The sequence below is a fragment of the Cuculus canorus genome, chromosome 3, assembly GCF_017976375.1.
Source record: "Cuculus canorus isolate bCucCan1 chromosome 3, bCucCan1.pri, whole genome shotgun sequence".
NCBI classification, from domain to species: Eukaryota; Metazoa; Chordata; class Aves; order Cuculiformes; family Cuculidae; genus Cuculus; species Cuculus canorus.
Window position 1 is genome coordinate 51307318 of NC_071403.1, and position 21212 is coordinate 51328529.

The 21212-nt window shown below is 39.9% G+C and overlaps 1 protein-coding gene across 6 annotated transcripts in view; it reads right to left on the reverse strand.

Annotated features, from left to right (window-relative positions):
* Nucleotides 1–21212, reverse strand: part of PLEKHG1 (pleckstrin homology and RhoGEF domain containing G1) — a 138981-nt gene that overhangs the window by 3399 nt on the left and 114370 nt on the right. For all 6 annotated transcript variants that reach the window (XM_054063103.1, XM_054063099.1, XM_054063097.1 and 3 more), the window contains 13 exons: nt 17588–17634; nt 16970–17120; nt 15834–15965; nt 13414–13596; nt 13228–13323; nt 13025–13111; nt 9346–9379; nt 8216–8314; nt 6377–6415; nt 5863–5885; nt 4810–5028; nt 3197–3313; nt 683–2357 (listed from right to left, as the gene is read on the reverse strand). In XM_054063103.1, the coding sequence (XP_053919078.1) occupies nt 683–2357; nt 3197–3313; nt 4810–5028; nt 5863–5885; nt 6377–6415; nt 8216–8314; nt 9346–9379; nt 13025–13111; nt 13228–13323; nt 13414–13596; nt 15834–15965; nt 16970–17120; nt 17588–17634 (2902 nt within the window). The remainder of the gene's footprint in view (nt 1–682; nt 2358–3196; nt 3314–4809; nt 5029–5862; nt 5886–6376; nt 6416–8215; nt 8315–9345; nt 9380–13024; nt 13112–13227; nt 13324–13413; nt 13597–15833; nt 15966–16969; nt 17121–17587; nt 17635–21212) is intronic.

Sequence of the window (21212 nt, forward strand, 5' to 3'; positions counted from 1 at the left end):
GCTTTTTTCATGTTAAAATGGAAAAGAACATTCTGAAATTGGCCTGGCAAAGAAGATAAGATATTCAGAGACTTTTATAAATCTCACAAGAAGGCAAGAATGACACTAGTGTGTGGAGTCTGCCATCTCCGTATCTACAATTTGTTTCAATGAACTGCAGACAAAAGGCTGTTGCATATCCACAACTTCGCACAGTCAGTAGAAACAGCAGGACGACCAGCTCTTTCTTATCTGACCCTACTCCTTACAATTGTATGTGTGACATGGATGGTACCTAAGCAAACCTACGTGACTTGTTAGAATACGAACATGCCTGAAATACATGTTTTCAGTCAAACTCTGAAGATCATGCTATTAAAAGAAATAACTGCTTTTCCATAAAGAGGCCAACAGTGCTTCAGGCGTAAGTTCTATTTCCAGCCTAAGCTGCATTGTTTTTTCCCAACACTACTCTGCTATTTTTCCCCAATTTTATCAAGTAACAACAAGAACTTACTGTGATAAAAAGGACTATTCATGTTAGAAGCAGTCACAGAAATTTCATTTCGGTGGTAACACAGAAAATGCAATACTGACGCTCAATTAGCAAGGCCAGCAAAACTCATAATCTCCCAATTCCGTACACAAATTTCATTGAAAATTACTAAAGAAATATATCTGTACAGAAATATTTTTTACATACCAATAGCAGGACCACCTTGTTTCTTCTCTTCCAGAATGGCAGCAAGATCTTTATGTTTCTGTTTTTGTTGTCTGCTAGCTGGCTGTTCCTGCTCTGGACTTCTAACTTTCAAAAGCTGGTTGGCCTTCTTAATTTTCTGACTGTACTGCCTTGCCATCATAAAAACTCTGTTCTTTGTTTTATCCACAACAGCCAAGTCATTTTCCATGCCCTCTGTATGCGCATTGGACAGAACACTATTGGCAGATTCATATGGGCTATCTACAAAAGGCATCTCACTGGAGAAGGAAGATCTGTTCAGACTCATAAAAGAGTTTTCCTTGCATGGTGTACTGTCTTCCAGCCTGAGATTAGCCTCACTTATGGTGGCAGCCCTGGGCTTCGCAGTTTTAGGGAAAATAGGAGTTTCTGGCAGAGAGAGAGTAGACAGTGAGTACTCTGCATCTTTACTCAGTTCAGGTGTACTACCAGCATGCAACCTTTCCTGCATATCATCTTTACAAACAGGAAAGGCTGCAAGGAGACGGTCTCTTGTCTTTTCCTCGTTTTTCTTGATGTAATTCTCCAGGTCATTCCAAATCTCATCCACTTCCTCTGAGAGTTTATCTGCTGCAGACTTATGAGAGAGTGAATCTGAGTTGGAGGAACTATCTACTAAGCTCAAATAGTCATTGTCAACAGGAACACGATGGTAAGGACTTTCATCCTCACTGAACTGGAGACTCTCTTCAGAAACAAACTGCTGTAGATTGTCACAACATGCAAAGTCTTTTTCCAGGCCCAGAAAACTCTGCCCTTTGGAGCATTTTAAGGGATCACATTTAAAATTCAATAGAGGTGTTTCTGGAAGCACTATTGTGTCATAGATGTTGTCTTCAACAATTCTGAGCTCATTCAAACTTGAAGTAGGTGCTTCTCTACTAAGTAGTATCTCATCCCTACTAGCATGAATTGAGGCCCTGTTTTGATTTGTTGTCCTCTTTTTGGAGGGTGAATCTAAGCTGCTTTTATTTTCAGCCTCATAGAGAGAATCTCGAGCAGACCTCTGGGGACCATGGTCTGTCTCCTCTCTTCTTGTCAGACCCATCAGCTTTAAGTCTTCATAGCTTATATTATCATAAACATGTTCAATATCATCGATGGTCAGCTCCTCTGAAGATTCAGGATATGCATTCATACTGCTCACCTCTGCTCTCTTTACTTCCTTTCGGGAATTGCGCTCCCCAATTTTATATCTTGTGCTGGCTCGACACAGGTTACTTTCACCAGCACTACTGGCCCGCCTAACAATTTTGGGACGGGTGGGGCTAGAAGTCTCACTTTGATGTACTGTCCCCAAGTGCCAGCTGCATGGACGCCCAGAAGAACCCCTCCTTTCTCCACCAACAGCTGAACTAGCTTTGGATGTAGATACTGATGGTACAAACATCTGATAATCATCTTCATCATCTTCATTCTCGTAAGGTGGACGCCGGCTGGGAAACAATGCCTGCCTGATCTGATGGTCAGTCCAGATGTTTCTGATAGAGGTACTTCCCCCCAGGATATTCATGATTAGTGAGTTGCTCTGGGGTGTGCTGAATTGTCTAGGCAACTGTGGCTGTCTACCTGTGCAGGAAAATGGAAGACCGGTGTTCAACTGGGTTGACTCTTCATCCGAAGGGTCCTTGGAACTCTGTGGACAATTGAAACACGTAGGTAATATTAGCCTATCCTCTGCAACGATACCGCAGTTCCCTCTCTTCACAGAATAGCCAAAGCACTAGAGTGTCCAGCAGCAGAGAGTCAAGTGGATATGGGCAGAGTGAGCAGGCTCTTTGCTAGAGAGCCAGGGAGCCAAGGCGGCAATGCCAGACTACTGTGCCCCCTAACCTTTATGATTGCTCAGAGTTCACTCTTGGCATTTAATAACATCTTACTTCAAATAAGACACTGGCTCATGCCAACACAAGTAATTAAAGGCAAATTTGTTTGGCAGGGGATAGATGAAATCTTTTATGCTAACTCTGCAGTTTAGCAATTGGATTAAGTTCATCTGACTCTGGGTTTGTGCCAAAAAATTTGTTCTCCTCCCTTTCCCCTTGCCTGTGCCTATAACCCTAGCAGAAAGGTATGTCATGCTCTCTAGCACACACCACTGAAAATTTCATTGTCTTTTTGGACTAAGTTTTCATCCAGCTCAGCTAGCAGATCTAATTTAAAGCAACACCACATGCCTGCTAACACTCACATCAAAGATGCTGTAGATGATCCGAGCCAAAGGCTGGGAAAGAGAGGGGAAAAAGAATTCCTTTTGGCTTAAGTTAATGCTGATAGGTTTGTTCAGTTATTTTTTTTCCGCTGCCCCCAAAAGAATAGTTTTTCATCATACAGATCAATATTTCAATGATATGCCTATAAATACATGACTTAAGCAAATGATGACTTATCCGTCTACCTAGAAAAAACATAGATTTCTTTGACATTTCTATGATGCATAGCAAAATAGAAGTAAAATAAAAAAATACTATATACCTGTGTTTCACACTTGTTGAGATTAACACTTCGACGTTTTTCAACATTTTCAGCAGCTTGACTATTAAGTCTTTTTCTTCCCCCTTTTGATTTCTGCAGTGAGTTTTGCTGCACTCCCTGTAATTTATAAGAAAAGAATAAGGGAGGGGTAATAAAATCTACAGTTCTTTGTACAGCCTTGTTCAGAAGAATTACTGGCAGCTTGACAAGGATAGGTAAAAAATGCTCTTGAGTAGTCAGAGCACTGCTGCCACAAGAATGATTCAGAGCCTAGAAAATTTTCATTATGATAACCAATGAAATGAAATTAATCCATGCAGCTTGACAAAAAGGAGTTGAAAGCACAATCTGTGTTTAAAAATACAGCTTTAATAGAATACATAAAAACTGGACAAGGGAAAGGGCTTAATCTTCCAGCCAAAATTATAACAGAAGAAGGTGAGAGGATAGTCCTGTTATCACTTGCAGTCTTGAAAATTAGAAAGAGGTCTAAAGTAAAAAAATTATGCACCCAACTTCCCAGAAAAAACCCAGAACCAAAAATAAACAGAAGGCCAGAATGTTACATGTTGAGCAGCGTCCAAATTAATTCAGAGTGAAGAACATGCATGGTAGGAATGGGAGGAATCTGAAAATGTATTGCTGCCACATCTAGAATTCAACACCAAGCTACTATTATATTTTTTTATAGAGGTATTATTTTGCACTTGCTCATTCTTTTGTACTTACTCATGTCAGGAAGAGGGAGAATTACAAGACACTGCATTACACTGATATGAGATACTATTTTATCAAAGATTTACAAGGCAAATACTGTAATTTCAAAGAGGAAATGTGCAGTAAGCTTAAAAAAAGAATTTCAATAATAGGTTTTGGATAATTTACAAAATAAATGGATCACAGAAGGACGTGACCTCAGCACCAGCTAAACGAAACAAAACGAAAATCTGCATTCTTTAATACAGCTGTATTGCAAAATTGGGATTTTAGTTTTTCTGAAGTACTATGTACGAGTGGAAATATCACACAGAGTAGGAAAAACTACCACCTGTCAAATGACTGCACAATAGTAAGAGATAAAAGATTCATATCTTCAGATATCTTACTCACATCTCCTCGTATTAAAGTTCACATGTTCCTATCTACTTCCCACAGCTCACAGGTCAAGAAACACCACACCAAATGTGGCCCTGCCTGAATCTTGATTTAATATTCAAGTCTCTGCTTCAGACAGCTGAAGGCACTGTGTCTGCATGTGGCCTAAAAAGGTTTCTGTCATGGCATCAGCTAAAGAAGCAGGGAAAGGTCAGTTGTGCACAACAGGTTAAAACAATATCTTTCCGTCAAAACTACATTTGAGGACTGTAAAGGGCTAAGTAAAATCTCTTTCAAGCAGTGTAGATTTGATCTTCCCTATGACAGCTAATTCTACATCTCGTTTGTTAGAATGTAACAGAGTGCTGTGTGAGGTCTAAACAAAATTACTTCTAAGGAGAGTCACAAATACTTGCAACACATTCCTGCCTACTTGCAGTTCTACAGATAATTTTAACCCCTCTTCCACCCTCCTCAGCAAAAAAGTACTTTATTTTTTTCCCCTCTCATCTTCCCACCTGTTCAGAATCTTCCTCATCATCAGCATCAATCTGTTCTGTAGCAGAAGTCTGGAGATTTTCATCCTGATCGCTGCTGTAGGCTGGCTCAATGGACTCTTCAAATTGGCTCTCCAGCCCACTGGGTTCCAAGGAAACTTTTTTCCTAGAATTCAGCAGGGCTTCACTTGATCCTAGTTTGGTGGCTTGAGATAACAGGGCTCCTTCAATACTGATCCGCTTCAGAAAAAACAAAAACAAAAAAAAAAAAACCACAAAACTTTGTTTAAAAGTATGTAGAGATTTTTATATTTTAGTAAGACACAGTTTTACATCAGCCATGTTTAAGCTACCTTCAGTTAACTGCGCTGAAATGAGATTTATAAAGAAATAAGTAAAAAAACCTATTGTCCCACAGAATAATTAGAACTGAAAAAAATATATGCAAAACCCCCCAGCCCAATCCTGAGCTTCAGTGTTCTGGCATCCCAGTGAAGTCATATCTAATGTACCCTGTTCGTAAATCTCCCACACACTTGAAATTCCAACCCAAACAAAAGCCAAAGACCTGAAATTCAAGACAAGATTTTCAAGCTGCACTGGGAACTTCATTACAAATTCTTACAGAAAATGTAAAAAATAGAAATGTTCATTTCCATCTGCTTAAGCTGTATCGGCTCTGTTTGGTCATATAGCATGATTTATATATATATGTTTATATATCAGAATAAGCTGAAACTTTCCAATCTCATTTAATAAATGCGAAGACATGCTCCAAAGAACAAGCACTATCTTTATACACAGAACTTCCATGATAGTGGTATTTTTAAGTGCCCTATAGTAATGCTCAACCAATATATGTTTCAGTCACTTTTTCTTGATTTAAGTATTGCTGAAATAGTTGTATGTATACTGCTTTCATGCAAATAATTTTATTGAAGACACTACACAACACTTACGGGTTTGTTTTCTTTCTTAAAATCAACAAACCCAAGAAGATGCAGATTCTACTGTAAATACTGTACTCAAAGTCATTTGAATGTACTAAACTGAGAAATACAAGAAATGGCTTACCTTCTGCATATCTGGACTTATATCTGAAAACAGAAATACATACTTCATCATAAATGGATAATCAAAAACTGTTATCAGTCTATGCCCATTTTACTTCTATACTAATATCCCAATTATGAATTCCCAAAGGGGGATTAGATGCAGCAGCAGCTGAGCAAACAGACTATAGGGTCTCTGATAAAACAGGCAGCATGACTTGCACTTGAGGTCCTGAATTTGCAACACTGATATGATATGGGCAACTACTCACAATGGCCAAGACTTTGTGTGTTCAGTTACCAGTTGCTAGAATGGACTGGATTCCAAATGTGAAAAAACAGATGTGAGACTTAAACACTAACATTTTGCTTTCTTTGCATGCTTCCTCCCCAGCTTCTCTCTCCTCCCCCCCCCCCCCCCCCCCCCCCCCCCCCGGAATGTGTATGGGGGAAGTTTTGGAAAAAAGCATTCATCTTTACTTGTTATACAAAGTACAGAAGCACTGGGTCAATAAACAGTAGATGAAGTAGCTTACCATTTGACTTCATAACTTTATGGACTCTAGATGAGGGTTCTGAAAGAGACAACAACATGTTTAGGCACTTCAACATTCCAAAGAAAGTTTTAGGCATCTTGGCCAACTTTTTATAACACAGATACCAAAATTTAAGCTTCTGAGCCCATGCAGAGAAGCCAGATTTTCATCTTCTTAATCACCCAATTTCCTCACAAAAAAGTATTTGTTGAAGTGTCAAAACTACAGCTGTTACCAAAACATATACTTGTTTCTTAATGCAACAGCAGTTACCTTCCATACAAAAAGCCACACGTAAATTTTCATTCTACATTAAGATTCCTGCTTTCAAAGGACTTGGTCATCTCTGCTATTGCTGTAAGTTGCTGGAGGCTTCCCGTAAGAAATACATCTGAGGTACCAACAGCTTAGCAGGGCTTGACTCGTAAAAGTATAAGTAGCTGAATGTCACAAAGGAGGCAATTTAATCAGTATTTTGTATTATTCCTTTTACAAACAAAGCAGCACCACTGTACTCTTTCACCTCAGAAATAAAGGAAGATGCCTGAAAAGTAATTAAAATTTGATTGTTCTTCAGACACAAACGGCACTGCATGATAGATCACTACATCAATACTCTCATGAACCTTAAGTCATTCCGAATACTCAATGTTACATACTCCAAATTGGAAAGGTCTTTAAATAGCTGTACTATACTCCCTCTGTACTCGGCACTGGTGAGACCGCACCTTGAATACTGTGTTCAGTTCTGGGCCCCTCACCACAAGAAGGATGTTGAGGCTCTGGAGCGTGTCCAGAGAAGAGCAACAAAGCTGGTGAGGGGGCTGGAGAACAAGTCTTACGATGAGTGGCTGAGAGAGCTGGGGTTGTTTAGCCTGGAGAAGAGGAGGCTGAGGGGAGACCTTATTACTCTCTACAACTACCTGAAAGGAGGTTGTGGAGAGGAGGGAGCTGGCCTCTTCTTCCAAGTGACAGGGGACAGGAAACAAGGGGGAATGGCCTTAAGCTCTGCCAGGGGAGGTTCAGGCTGGACATCAGGAAAAAAGTTTTCATGGAACAGGTCATTGGGCACTGGAACAGGCTGCCCAGGGAGGTGGTGGAGTCACCTTCCCTGGAGGTGTTTAGGGGACTGGTGGATGAGGTGCTGAGGGGCATGGTTTAGGGAGTGTTAAGAATGGTTGGACTTGATGATCCAGTGGGTCCTTTCCAACCTAGTGATTCTATGATTCTATGATAGCTGAAGAGGGGAATACATTGACTGCATTATGAAGTCATTTAAATGCACAGACATTTGTAGTGGCTCCAAGAGGAAACTAACAGTAATTATGGATGTATGTTTGAGCCAGGGGAAAAAAAAAAAATAAATCAATGTCAGCATAACCACCTCTCAAATTTCTGTTATCCATAAGGCAGACATTACACTAAGTAAAGACAGTAATCATGTTTTCAAATAACAAGCCTATCACAATCAGGACAGAACCACTTCTGAGACAGTAATTACTTGGAGTGGGGGGAGATATGTCAGATTTAAAAAATGTGACTGGCCTTCCTGCATATGCATTCTTTTATCCATTAGAAAGTACCAAGTGTTCTTTATGCATCCATCATTAGGAATGTATACCCATGAAATTAAAGACAAATGGTGGATAAAATAAATAAATCACATAAACAACAAATAGTTAATAAAATACTCCACCCATCTCTGAGAGTTACTGTGCCATCTTAAATCTGCATGGAGTACAGGCTAGAGGCCAATTCTAAGCACCCAGTCTCACCCAACACTAAACAACCCTGCCTGTTTTCCCTCTTGGTGTCTTGGTAGTAAAGGAGTTTATTCACCAGATTTCCTTCTCACTCTGTGAGGAGCACTACCACCTTCTTTAGGCTGGTACAACGATTTCATTTCTCCCTCAGGGCTATAGTGGAAGCCTGGGTGATCTGTGAAAGAAGCAGAGGCACAAGGAATAAGAGACCGACAAGGGTGTCACTTCACATGCCTCCACAGCTATCTTTGGAAGCAGTGCCATTACCCCTTTATGACTGACAAAGTGGCACTTCATCAGAGCCTGAAGCAACACAAGCAATGTTGTGTGCTGGTGTAGGGTAGCTGTTAACCACTCAGCAATGGGAAAGCTTTGCACATTTAGTAGTGCCTTGCTCTAGATGGCTAAATCAGCAACATTTGTGCAGCATCATCATGTGTAATTGTTTTCCAGTTTCTCAGCCAGAGCTTCCTGACCAATACAACTATGTAAGTAAATAACAAGCCAACTCCAAGACTTCCTCGGCATTTTTATCATAGGACTATTATTCTCATTTCCCTACACTATGAGGTATCACTGGCAATGTGAAGAGTTAATGAAGCTTGTGTCAGCAAAGGCAGCAGGCAGAAGATGCAGCAGCAGCAGGGACTGTGCAGATGGGACTGTGCTCATAACACAGACACCAGCATCACACGTGTTGTCTAGCCCTGGCTCCTGGGACACACACAGGTAAACTCTTCAGACACAAGCACAAGCCTGCTGGGTCCCAGAAAGGAGTTTTCTTGGGGCTATTCCACAGATGCAGTTACTTTCTGCCACGGCTTAAGAGAGCAGCTGCTTTGCTAACTGGGCTGCAGGCTGATGGAGGGCACCCAGATCAGCCAGGCGTGCAGTCACCGCAGGGGTGCTAGGCTCCCTTGTTTGCCTTCCAGACAAGCTGTGCACAGTGCAGTGAGCAGCTGGCAGCTTCCCTCACTGCCCTCCAGCTGCAGGTTTGCCAGCACAATTAAGTGATAACACTTCTACATACTTTAAGCTGCATTTGCTTATTGCTAGCCCTTCAGTGGGTCCTACTGAGAAGGAGATTGTGCTACAAAACGTAAGTCTAGTCTTCTTCCATCTCAGATGAAACCAACAGTTAAGGCCAAACTTTTGAAGATGGCTTTACTGGTTTTTAGAAATGAAAGTGAAAAAGAACCAACTTACGTATGGCATCCATTTCTAGAATTGCCTGTTTGGCCTGAAAGAGAAAATAAAAAACCACAAAAACCAAATGAAAAGTTAAACTATAAGTAGAAATTACAAATTATATTGCATATTACAGGCAGTAGTGAGTTTATATGTAAACAAAAGCAAGTTCAATTTTTTAACTAATAAATGTGGTTAGTATTTTCTGTCTTTCTCTGTGTGTTGGACACATTACATATGTGAAGAAGGATTCTGTTGGCAGGAACTTTCCAGAGCTTATCTTCAGGGCTTTTCACTGCACCTGGCAGCTCTGCCTTGTGTGCCCACCCCCCTTCTGGCAGCACAAGGGTATGAGCACATACACCTACACAGCACCAGTGGGGTGAAATATTTCTAGAGGATGCAGTGATGGCACATCTGACCACAAAAACTACTTTGGCTTCAACGATAGGGCCTGTGCTGCGCTGAGATCATGCTGCACACAGTGGTTCTCCTCCATGGGAACATACACCTCCAGAGATCTCTCTACGAGTCCCAGAATTTAGAGTCATCAATATGCCTCTCCACATGGCTGGGATTCAAACAGAACTGGTCCTAGTATCTGGGAACTACAAGGTTTTGGGATTCACAAAACATTTCCTCCCTAAAATTCAAATACTTTAACTCCTTAATTATTTTTTGGTTCTGAAGTTGTTGGCCCAGAAAACACTATCATCCTTGCTTCTTTTAAGAGTTTCCTTAGGGAACAGCTAGTAAAAAAAAATCATCATTTGGTTTAAGTAAGATTGAACCAGGATAAAATGCATTTCATGATTGCTTAAAATTTTTCACTTTTTTTTAAAATAGGAAAAATTATCTGGCTGTTTTATTAAGCATATCAGCTAATAAGTAAGAAATTCAACTAAAATAACATCCTATGTAACCTGTGTGAACCTTACTGAACCTGCAGTTCAGTATTTTTCCTCCAGGCGTCACATGTGGACTACTATTAAATCCTCCAAAATCTGGGCAGAGAGAAGTCTCCTAATTGGCAACTAGTTTGTCAAAAAGTAAAAAAAAAAACCCAAACAATGCAGACAACCTCAGATGTCTATTTGGTTAGACTTTTCCTTTCTCGAGTGAAATTATTTCTGTGACCAGAAAATGGCATTATATTTTTGGTTACACATTTTTTCCACAAATTAAAAAAAAAAATCCAATAAATAGTAAGAGAAAATCTTGATACAAAGGAATCTTTGGCAGCAAGCTGGCCAGCTTGGTGAGGCAGGCTTTAAATTGAAGGACTCAGGGGACAGAATCCAAAGGGGCAATGCTCACACCATTGCACCCAACTGGGGAACGAGCCAGGCTAACCTGAGCAGCAACAAGTGTTCCTTAGCTGCTTCCCAAGGTGAGAACCAGAAAACTAACCACCACAAGTATATGTATACCAATGCATGCAGTCTGGGGAACAAATAAAAGGAACTAGAGCTCCACGCCCAGTCAGAAAGTTACTTTATCATAGGAATAACTGAAACACGGTGAGACAACTCAAATGACTGGAGTATCGTGACAGGTGGCTATAGGTTGTTTCATAAAGACACTGTTAGTCACTAACAAGACTGAAAAGGCATAGGTTCTCAATACTTTATTCACCTCTGTTTTTACCAGCACTGTTGAGGCTCAAGCCTTGGGGAAAAGAACCAGGCTGATACAAACACAGACCCACCATCAGCCAACGAAGAGCTGGTACATGAACTCTTACAGGAGCTTGACCCCTACAAAGTGATGAGCCCTGACAATATCCACCTGAGAGTATTAAGAGAGATGGCTGATATTATGAGGCCGCTTTCCATAATCTTTGAGAAGCTGTGGAGAAGACCTGGATAGGCTGGAGAAGTGAGCTAGCAAAAACCTTACGAAGTTCAACAAAGCCAACTGTAAGGTCTTGCACCTGGGGAAATATAATCCAAGAGTGCAGCAGAGACTGGTATCTACCTAGCTGAGAAGCACCTCTGTTGAAGAGGCCCTGGCGATCAACAAGCTCAATATGAGCAAACAGTGAGCTGCTGCAGCAAAGAAAGACAACAGGGGTTGCAGCAGAGATAAAGAAGTCACTGTCGAACTCTACTCAGCACTTGTCAGGCCCTATCTGGAATGCTGTGTTCAGTTTTGGTCCCCACTATACAAAAAAGATGTGGATGTGTTGGAGAGGGGTCAAAGAAGGCCTACAAAGATGATCAAAGGAGTGGGAAGCCTGCTGTATGAGGAAAGGCTGAGATAATTAGGTCTGTTCAGCCTTGAAAAAAGCCTTAGGGGAGACCTTAGCACTGTATACCAGTGTTTAAAGGGTGGCTACAAATATAGAGACCCCTCTTTTACAAGAAGTCACATGGAAAAGACAAGGGGTTATGGGTACAAGTTATGATTGGACATAAGGAAAATTTTTCACAATGAGGACAATCAGCCATCAGAAAAATCTCCCCAGGGAAGTGGTGGATTCCCCAGCACTGGAAACATCTAAGATTCAGCTGGACAGAGCACTGGGCCATCTTGTCTAGACCATGCATTTTGCCAAGAAAGGTTGGACCAGATGACCCTTGAGGTCCCTTCCAATCTGGTATTCTATGATTATGAAAAACTGAGATCATGCTGTAGTATTTCACTTTACAACCCAATAAACTGCAACAAATATTTACAGTGTAAGCATGGATACTAGCATAGACGTTATACCTCCGAGAAACTATGTCAACAAAAACTTAGGAGGAGGATTAGTAATAGCAACTGCTAGAGCTTTCCTTTCCTCCCATAATTCTTTTTTTGTTGAAAATTACAGTTAGTACAGAACTATATACTTCATTTACAGGTAACATTTTTTACCCAATACAGCATAAAATTCAGTGAAAAAAAGTCATGGAAACCAGTGAATTTAATTAAAAAAAAAACTTCACTGTAAAACTCAATGGAAAAGAAAAAAAAAATCAGAAAAAATCCTGCTTCCACCTGAGCGGCTGCTGTGTCATGTCATTAGTAAACTAGGGTCAACACCCTTTGAGAGATGCAATATGTTACACTGGGAAACATCACCTGGAGCTCTAAGATATAGGATTTCTTAAATAAAAGGACCAGGTTTACCCAGTCCTAGACATTACAGCTCTAAATACGATATCAGTTCCCCATTTTCTCTGGCACAAAGCTTTCTAACTATCTCATCAAAAAGAGTTCAGATGTTCCAGCTAAGGACGCTGCTTTCAGGATGCATTTGTATATTTGTAAAGTGAACTGTGTGCTGCTAATGGCTTCTCTGCTATGATATCTAACCAAGACATTAAAACTAGCTCGGTAATGTCTACGCATGCTGCAATTATTGCTCCTCAGTGTTGTGCAGACAGGTAATATCAAGCCAATGTATGCTCTTGCAGTGGAGGATGCTGACACTGCAACTCTGTAACTCATGTCTTAGCGGGCAAAAGCTAATGTGGACAGCAATGCTGCTAACCCAGTTAGATTCTTCTACTCCTCTATTAAGCTCAGCAGCTGCATTTAGTGGAACTTTCCCATTAATTCTGAGGAACTTTTAAAGACACAAGGACACAACTTGTTAATTAATGTCCTGCAGTCTAAACTTTCTGCAAATTGTCACGTGTCTTGCAGCTAACAAGATTGCTTTCAGGCAAATGCGTGTATAAGGAGGTGGTGGAGTTTTTTTAATTTTTACCTTAGCAGGAATTTTAGCAGGATGATTTTCTAGAATTAACCTCTTCAGGTGAAGAATCCAAAGACGCTTGTCTTGCTGTGACTTTGCCTGGTAGAAAAAAATAGTAGCACCATAAGAAAATGTATTACAGCGCTATGGAGGCTCAGGAATAGCATGCAATCATTGGTCAGGTTACCCAGTATGCAGAGAGGCTTCTGTCATACCTGGACAGTATGTTGCATCTTGGGGTTTTTGTAGTGGAAGACACTAAAGCTGAGTGGTTCCTTTGGTATTACTTCAACAAGCATGAGATTCCCACACTGTAACAAAAAGAGAGAAAATGATATGAGCCACATCAGAATTTTTGAGAGACCAAGAGTTACCACACGACCACCTGCTTTCCAACATACCAGTATGTGAGCTTTGTATACAAACATCTCATCTCTCTTTTTTGTAATTAGCAGCAGCTTGTCGAAGAGGAACAATGTGCGCTCATTTTTGGCTCGCTGAATACGAAATGTTCCTTCTAACACCAGCTCCCCATAACTCGTAAGGTCTGGCCCTTTCCAGTTAGTGAGCAAACTCTGTATCTCCTGCAACAGATCAAAGAACAATTAACGTTTATTAGAGAGATCTTAGTTAAATAAAGACTCCAATAGAAATGCTGAGGCCATTCCCACTCTCCTATATGAAGATCAGCATCATACAGTATAAAGCCACCATACAACAGTACTGAGGCTGCTAGGTCATACGCAACACTGCATCCAGGTGCTTGGAGACCATTGCTGAGCCCAGAATAAAACACGTCCTTCTGAGTACTGGTCACCTCTGCACCCAGTGAAAAGCCCTGATCTCCCCAGGGCAGCCTGCAGTGTAAGAGCACAACCCCATCTCTTGGGGCTCACAGAGGTGGCAAACAGTCTGTCACTCAGTCATGAGTCTGTTTTGTGCCGGCTCTCCTTTCCCCTCTATGTCCCTAACCAATCTCTCTGAACATCCCTCTCTCAGCCTGTGTAATCTCTTGAAGTTATGTCACCCCTCACTGGATGAATTATAAATCCATGTCTAAGTCCTGCAGACACGTCACAGAAGACACCTCTGCGAGGTGTCCAGATTGAAGAGATGTTTCTCATAAGACTAGAGGATCAGAAGTGATTTGGTCAACTCATCATTTGAAGAAGCCAAGATTTATTTGTATTTTTTAAGATTTGTATACATACCACAGATATTTCTCACCTTATTTATTACTTAAGAAAAGAAAAGCTGGAGAAACATCTAAGGACATCTTCACAAGTCTGTGTTGTTTAACTATGGCTATTCTTGTTTCCTTCAGTTGCTTGTTTTTTAAATATTTTTAAGCAAATAAGAGCAGACTAAACAGAGTACTTAGTACAGAAATCTTTTTAAAAGTCCACTGAAGTTTAACCCTAGCCTCATCCTAGGCTGATATCTCTAGGACATTACACTTTAATACAGTGTTCAGCCACAAAACATCTTGGTACAGTTGATACACAAATGCAAGCCAGAGCATTCACAGGAAGAAAATCCAAAAGCAGCACACTTCTGACTATACACAAGACTGGTACCAAAAGAAATTAAATGTAACAAATGAAAAAAACCTGCATTTTATCAGGTCTCTCTAGGAACTTGTAAATCAGGGTACAGCACAGGAATCTTGTACACTACTGTTGAGGAAGACTTTGCACAAGAACTGCTGTTGCAGTACTGTCAGCATTACAGACTAAATGGTAGTGTGGTAGCCCACAGAAGACTTATCTTTATGGCTGGAGACACAGGTTTTACTTTGTAAAAGGATAAGTATGAACATAAACATTTTCCACGATCTTATATATTTGCCAGCTGAGCTCAATAAATGAAAAAAAAAAAGTAATTTTTTTTTTCCATGAGCATTTAATCATCTTTATTGCCAAATCTTACTGGTTATCATTATTCAGATTTACAACAGAATTTTAAGTTATTTGCATGCATTTCCAGCAACATGTAGCAAATGTTACGCTGCTGCAGGCAAGACGTTATCAAATGTAACCTTATTCTCCCTACATAAACAGAAAAAAAAAACCCTGAAAAATGAGGACAGATAAGTACCACTTATGTTAAAAAGAAAAAAAGAAATTAAGAAAAATATCCCTTCTATAAACTAAAAAATCACCTCCATTTTCTTAGAGCAATACAAATACTGCTGATGAAATGTACTTTAAGTGGGAAGTTTGAAACAGAATGACTGTTCTGTAAAACATCTACAAAATAGCTTGGCTCTTGATGCCAAAAGTTACTCCGGCGCAGCTTTTGTTTTCTCCTTAAAAAATCTTCACTCAAAATGAAGCTAACCTTTTTCTATCACATTCCTACGTTTATACTTTTCAGAGGGCAACTGATAATGAGTTTTAAAAAGCCCAAGAGGAAAGTACTTAAAGAAGACGAAGCACAAGAAACGCCTGAAAACAGAAGTAATCAGCACAAAGAGGAGAAATAAAAAACCACAGGATTTCTGAACAAAGCCATGCCCTAGGGTTGTATAGCAGTGCTGTACAATTAAGAGGAAGGAAGAAAGAAAAGTTATCTTAACTTCCATGTTAGTGCAAAATAAATGCTTTACAGTATGCTGCTTGTAGGGCAGAGATGTCTGAGATTTTCTTGTGGCAGCTGTGACCATGGTCTCTAAGATCAAACGGCCACAGACATACTCAAAAGGAGTTTAAATTATGACTAATAAAGACTAAAATAAAAGATAAACTAAAAAAAATGTTAATGGCATATATATTGAGAAAAATGCCTCACAAACACCCATGAAATCCCTTTGGGAACTTACTTGAAGCCTGATGGCATGTTCGTGTTTCCTCTTCATGTCATTTATATGCCATGCCACTCTCTGCATCGTATCTATGGCATCCAGCACCACATCATAGCCCTCAGTGTCCTTGTCAAGATGGTTTTCTATCTCCTAAGACAGAGAGGAAAAAGGTCCTGTTATTTCTAAATTAACGTTCCCAGCCAGACATAATACTACTCTTTTATCTGTAGTATTTTGTCTTCACATTGTGATCACCCAAATGCAACGTTCCTGCCTTTGTTACTATTGCATGTTGTTATCAGTTTGATTAACAGAAGATGACTAACAAAGCCAAGCCTTTACGGTCAGTTTAACAGTGACTATACTTGTAGCAGCTGATGTGAGCAGAGAGGCACAGACAGAGAGCACAGCATGCTGACAGGAGACCTTTTTAGACAGTGTCTAATGGCTTTCTTAAAACACAGAACATCTACACACTCACAAAACCCTGATGGAATCACACTAGGCATTGATTTACAATTGGAGAGCAGGAAAGCATCAGACATTTTAAATAGGGATCAGTGTCTTTACAGTTCACTAGAACATGACTCTCTAATAGAAAACATATGTGGAAAACGTTAACAATAAAGCAGGAATTTCCGAAACTTGCTTAACTCAACTCACTGGATATGGAAAGAGTTCCCAATCCTCAGTCATTGTTTTCCACAAAAATCTTACCAATCAGGGTGTTTAAATGTATTTAGTCCTTCTTTCAACCACTCCTAGCACTGCAACGTGGAAAAATGCGGTTTTTCACTGGAGCAATAAACTTGCGTACAAAAGTGTTTAATCATGAGAAGAATCTTCTAAACAACTTTAGACTTACAAACCAATTACTTGGGTTTGTTTGTTTGTTTTTAAAAAAACTAATTATTTGGATGGACAGATTGATTCAATGTGTTTAAAATAATTACCATAAATTCCCCACTCCAAACATAGGCATATGCTGTGAAATGACGAAGACAGAAAGAGTCTCCATATGTAGACATCAAACACCCCCAAAAGAAAGCGGCAAAAGAAACAGAGAACATTTTTAGTCATCAAGCCTCGGACCAGAGTCAGGAACTTTGAGGTGCAGCAGCCCTAAACAAAATACATTTCTAATGGGTGCTTACGTGCAAAAGCAGGTGGTACTTGAGGATGCGTTGGACAGGTTTTAAGAGATAGGAGCCTAGGGGCAGAGAATGCTGCAGCGCTTCTTGCCGCTCTCTGAAGAACTTGGCCAGCATCTTGTTCCTCATGCACTCTGTCAACACAGCGACTGACCTGGAAACATCAATACATAGCTTTGTCTCTGTAAGTCTGTAAGTAAAGTCTTTTTTCCCTTGCAAAATGGGGCAGCAGGTTCCTAAACCAAACACTGCTGGTTCGGGGTGTGGGTTGTTGTTGGTTAGGAGGGAGAGGGTTGGTTTTTTTTAAGTTATGTCTTGAATTCAGTTATATTTTTTATTTGACATGCAACCATCATGTCTTAGCGGGAATCACATATTTGGAGCAACACAAAATAAGATCATCATTTCCTAAATGACAATAGCAATGAAAGACAAGAAGAGTCAAAACAAAACTTCAGATAAGCATATAAAAAATATTTTAAGAAAAAAAAAGGGAAGACTCCTTGATTCTTTCTCTAATTTGTAGCACAGAAAGGGCACCGCTCTTTTTGTATAGACTGTAACTTGCATTACATAAACAGGCAAAGGGACAAATGAAACAAGGGAACCCAATATTCCTACCTTGGGTAGTTGGTGCAGTACTGTGTATAGATGTGGAAATCTTCACTCTGCATGGGGACAAAAGGTTCACAAATATTCAGATTTTGCCAAAACAGCAGCTAACACGTGTACAAGCTAAAGATCATGCCACCAAGACACGACCTCCTGATCAATTAATTCACTGTCATGTCCTTAACAGTACCATAGGCCTACTAACTGAATTTCACTTTTCCTTTTTTTGAGATTTTCCCTTTACCTGAAGGAAAACCTACACAGAGATAAAGCAAGCAGCTTTCCAACAGAGCCTCCAAAGTTCTTTATGACAATTTATGTATCTTCAAAAAAACCAAAATAAAACAAAAAAACCAAACATGAAAACCACCACCACCATAACCACCTCCTTCAAACACCTAAACTTGCACACATCTAGTTTTGTGTGTGCTAAAGCACACTCCTGCTTACCGGAAAAGAAAAGTTTAGCAGGTTATGTTCAGCATGCAATATTGGAATAACTACAAATTCTTTCAAATTTGAGCACAGTTCAAGTGTGAAAATTAGAAGCCACAAAAGTGGTTTGGGTTTTTATGGTTTTTGTTGTTTTGTGGTTTTTTTGTTGTTTTGTTTTTTTTTTTGTTAAAGTACATTATGACTGTGTGAAAGTAGACAGTTATTACCCAAACAAGTTGTAATTAGTTTTAGGTGGGTTTCCACATTTGCCTGTAACAGTGTAACTATCCACACTTAATGCTGACAAGCTTCTCAGAGCAAAAGCCTGAGTTTCATTTCTTTCCTCCTTGGCCTAGGATATTTTCTTAATCATCATCTCTTTATTCTATGCAAGAACAGATTTCCAGAAACATTCTCATGTGCTTTAAATTTGCACAAGCCTACCAACATCTATCCCAAATTATATATCATTTCAGCAGCTTGCTGGAGTCCTAAGGACTTAGAAAGCACTGCATTACAGCAAAGGGCTCCTACAATAAATTATTTTTCTTTCCTGAGCTCTAGACCAATAGAAAGCAATCCTCCGGGAGTAAACAAGACCCCAAATCCGCTCGAAGCATCTTCCAAACAGACTCTGGCATTATGCAGCACAATAGCTATGCTCCGCAAGGGGCAGTCTCCCAGTGGTAGTCGTGAGTGAATGGTAAAACCAAACATCTTCCCAGAAGGCAACAGTGCTCTGCGGAGCAACACCGCTTAGGGAGATGCCAGCTATGGCTTTTGTTTCTCATTGTTGGGCTTTTTTTTCAGCTGTTCATCAGAAAGGGCCAGCTCAGGCACTACCGTTCCTCATTTCCAACAGGACTCCTCTCTTCCCCCTCTCACAGAGACAAAAGTGGATTGTGCCATTCATTTTTTCCAGCGAGCAGCGATTCATAAGGACCTTGCATACAGCAAGATACTACTCCATATGAGTAGAAGTCATTGCAAATCATTTCAGTATTTCTTACTGGATTTCAATACTAAATGTTCTGAAAAAATAAATAACTTGAGCAAACTTCCAACAAATGTTTTTCTAGGGGACTGTGATCCTCATTTACTCACTAGTGGGCTGTAAGCTTATTAAACTGGTCTTCACCTAGAAACCAACCAACTAAATGCAGTCTTGATACAAATACAGTGAAACAATTCAGCTCATTTTTTCATGTTCAGGCTAATTTTGCTGTCACAGCAAGTTTTTAAAGTGGCATACACATGCCCTGTGTCCACAGTCAGCAACAGCGAGATTGTGTCAGAGCCTGTCCACATCCACACTTGGGATCTCCAGCCACAGCTCCAAACTCTCTCCATTCAAAATGAAGAATTAACAAACCTGAAAGCATTGCAGACATTACACAGTGTAATTTTCTATGGCAATTACAACCAAACTAGCTAGCACTGGTAACTAGCAAGGGTGCTTAAGAGAGAGCATTAGGATGACATTGTCTATGATGAACAAAGGTAATTTTATATGTGCATGTATTAATAAAAGGTTTTGGTTTTCGCTGAGGGGCTTTTCATATGAATTGTAATATAGTCATATGGCTGCAATCACAGAATGATTTGTAGAACTACTTCATAAACAAATGCAGAACATTTTGTGCCAGTTTATTTTCATATATATATATTCTGCTCATAAATATAGTGACATGATTGTTCTGCTTTTCAAAGAAAAAGGAAAAGAAAATATATGTTGTGAAATTTTAACAAATGAAAGCATCTGTAAAACAGAGAAGGCCAAATGCTTCAGGGTTTCAGAACGGACTGAGTGCATGTTCACCACAAAATCAAAAGCAAGTCTGAAATCTCCAGGAGCCTTTCACACTCTCCCTTTTTGCTTTGGTTTTTGGGTCTTTTCTGTTTTGGTTTGGGTTTTTTTTACACAAGGTCAAGACTACTTTCACCAGGATATTTTGTTTTAGAGGAATTTCGGTCTAGCTATTAAATGGAGCAAACTTGTATTAAAAAATAAAAGGTAGTTTCTCAAGCTCTCCACACCTCTAAAAACTTTAACAATGGTTTCACAATCATCCGTACTTTCTGCAGAGACATGACACCAAATTTCATACTGCATTTATGTTTATACTTACTTCATTGTGCCACAGCTCATTTCATCACATGAACCACTGGAGAGCATTTGCTTTTACTGAGCTATACAAGCATAATGCCAATAGAAAGTCAATTACATGTATTTCACCTCTAGAATTAGATTGTTGATAAGCATTCAGACTTAGGAAGCTGGTATGAATCAACATCATACACCTTGCCTAGGCAACAGCAGGATTCACATGAATGCATTAGCAGAGCGGCCAAGAGAGCCCCAGCCAAGAGATGCTCTTCCTCAGCCTAGGGAAGCCACAGTACTAAGGATGGCCATTCTTTTTCTGCCTGCCTGGTTAACCAACAACTCTGTATAGTCAAAGTGTGTGACTTTTAGCTCACACCCCCAGCTGGTCTTCTTTACTTCACAGCAGACTCGTCAGAGACAGCACTGTGTTACATGAAGCATATAAGAGAACAAGCCACACAGGATAAAGCCAGTGCTGTGAACTATCTTCAGAAGCAACAGAAAAAACGGGACTAAGATGCTTTTAACACATTTCTATCAATATTTTCACATTGTAAGCAAAATGCCAGGTATACTTATCAGTATTTCTTTGGACATTCTTAAACTTACTCAGATTGAAAGTTCTTTTGTTCACTTCAAGTGTTGTCAAACCAATTAACAATTGCCTCTGCAGGGAGACTGGACTCACTCCAGAGACAAATTTTTAATCTGGGGTTTTAAAGCTGTTGTGAGACATGATGCAAATACTGAGACCTAAGCTGAGAGTTCATCTGCACTGTCTGCACTGACTACAAATCACCCTGAAGAGCAAAGCCAGGCACAAGCAGATCCCAGCTATACTAAACTAAACTTCCCCCCCACTGCTGAGTCAATTCACTGTGCATTTCCCCAATATTAAGTGAAGTGCCAAGCACATGACTACAACCCCAATCTTCTCTCAACCCTTGGTGCACTGTCCTTTTATTATTGCCATAAAAGGCACTTTAAAAGAAAATGGAGACTGAGAAAATAAGCTGAGTCAGAGTGTAAACTGAAGCAAATTGCCTGGATCTCCTCTTCATTACTGTGATGCTAGATTAAAGTAATTCTCCC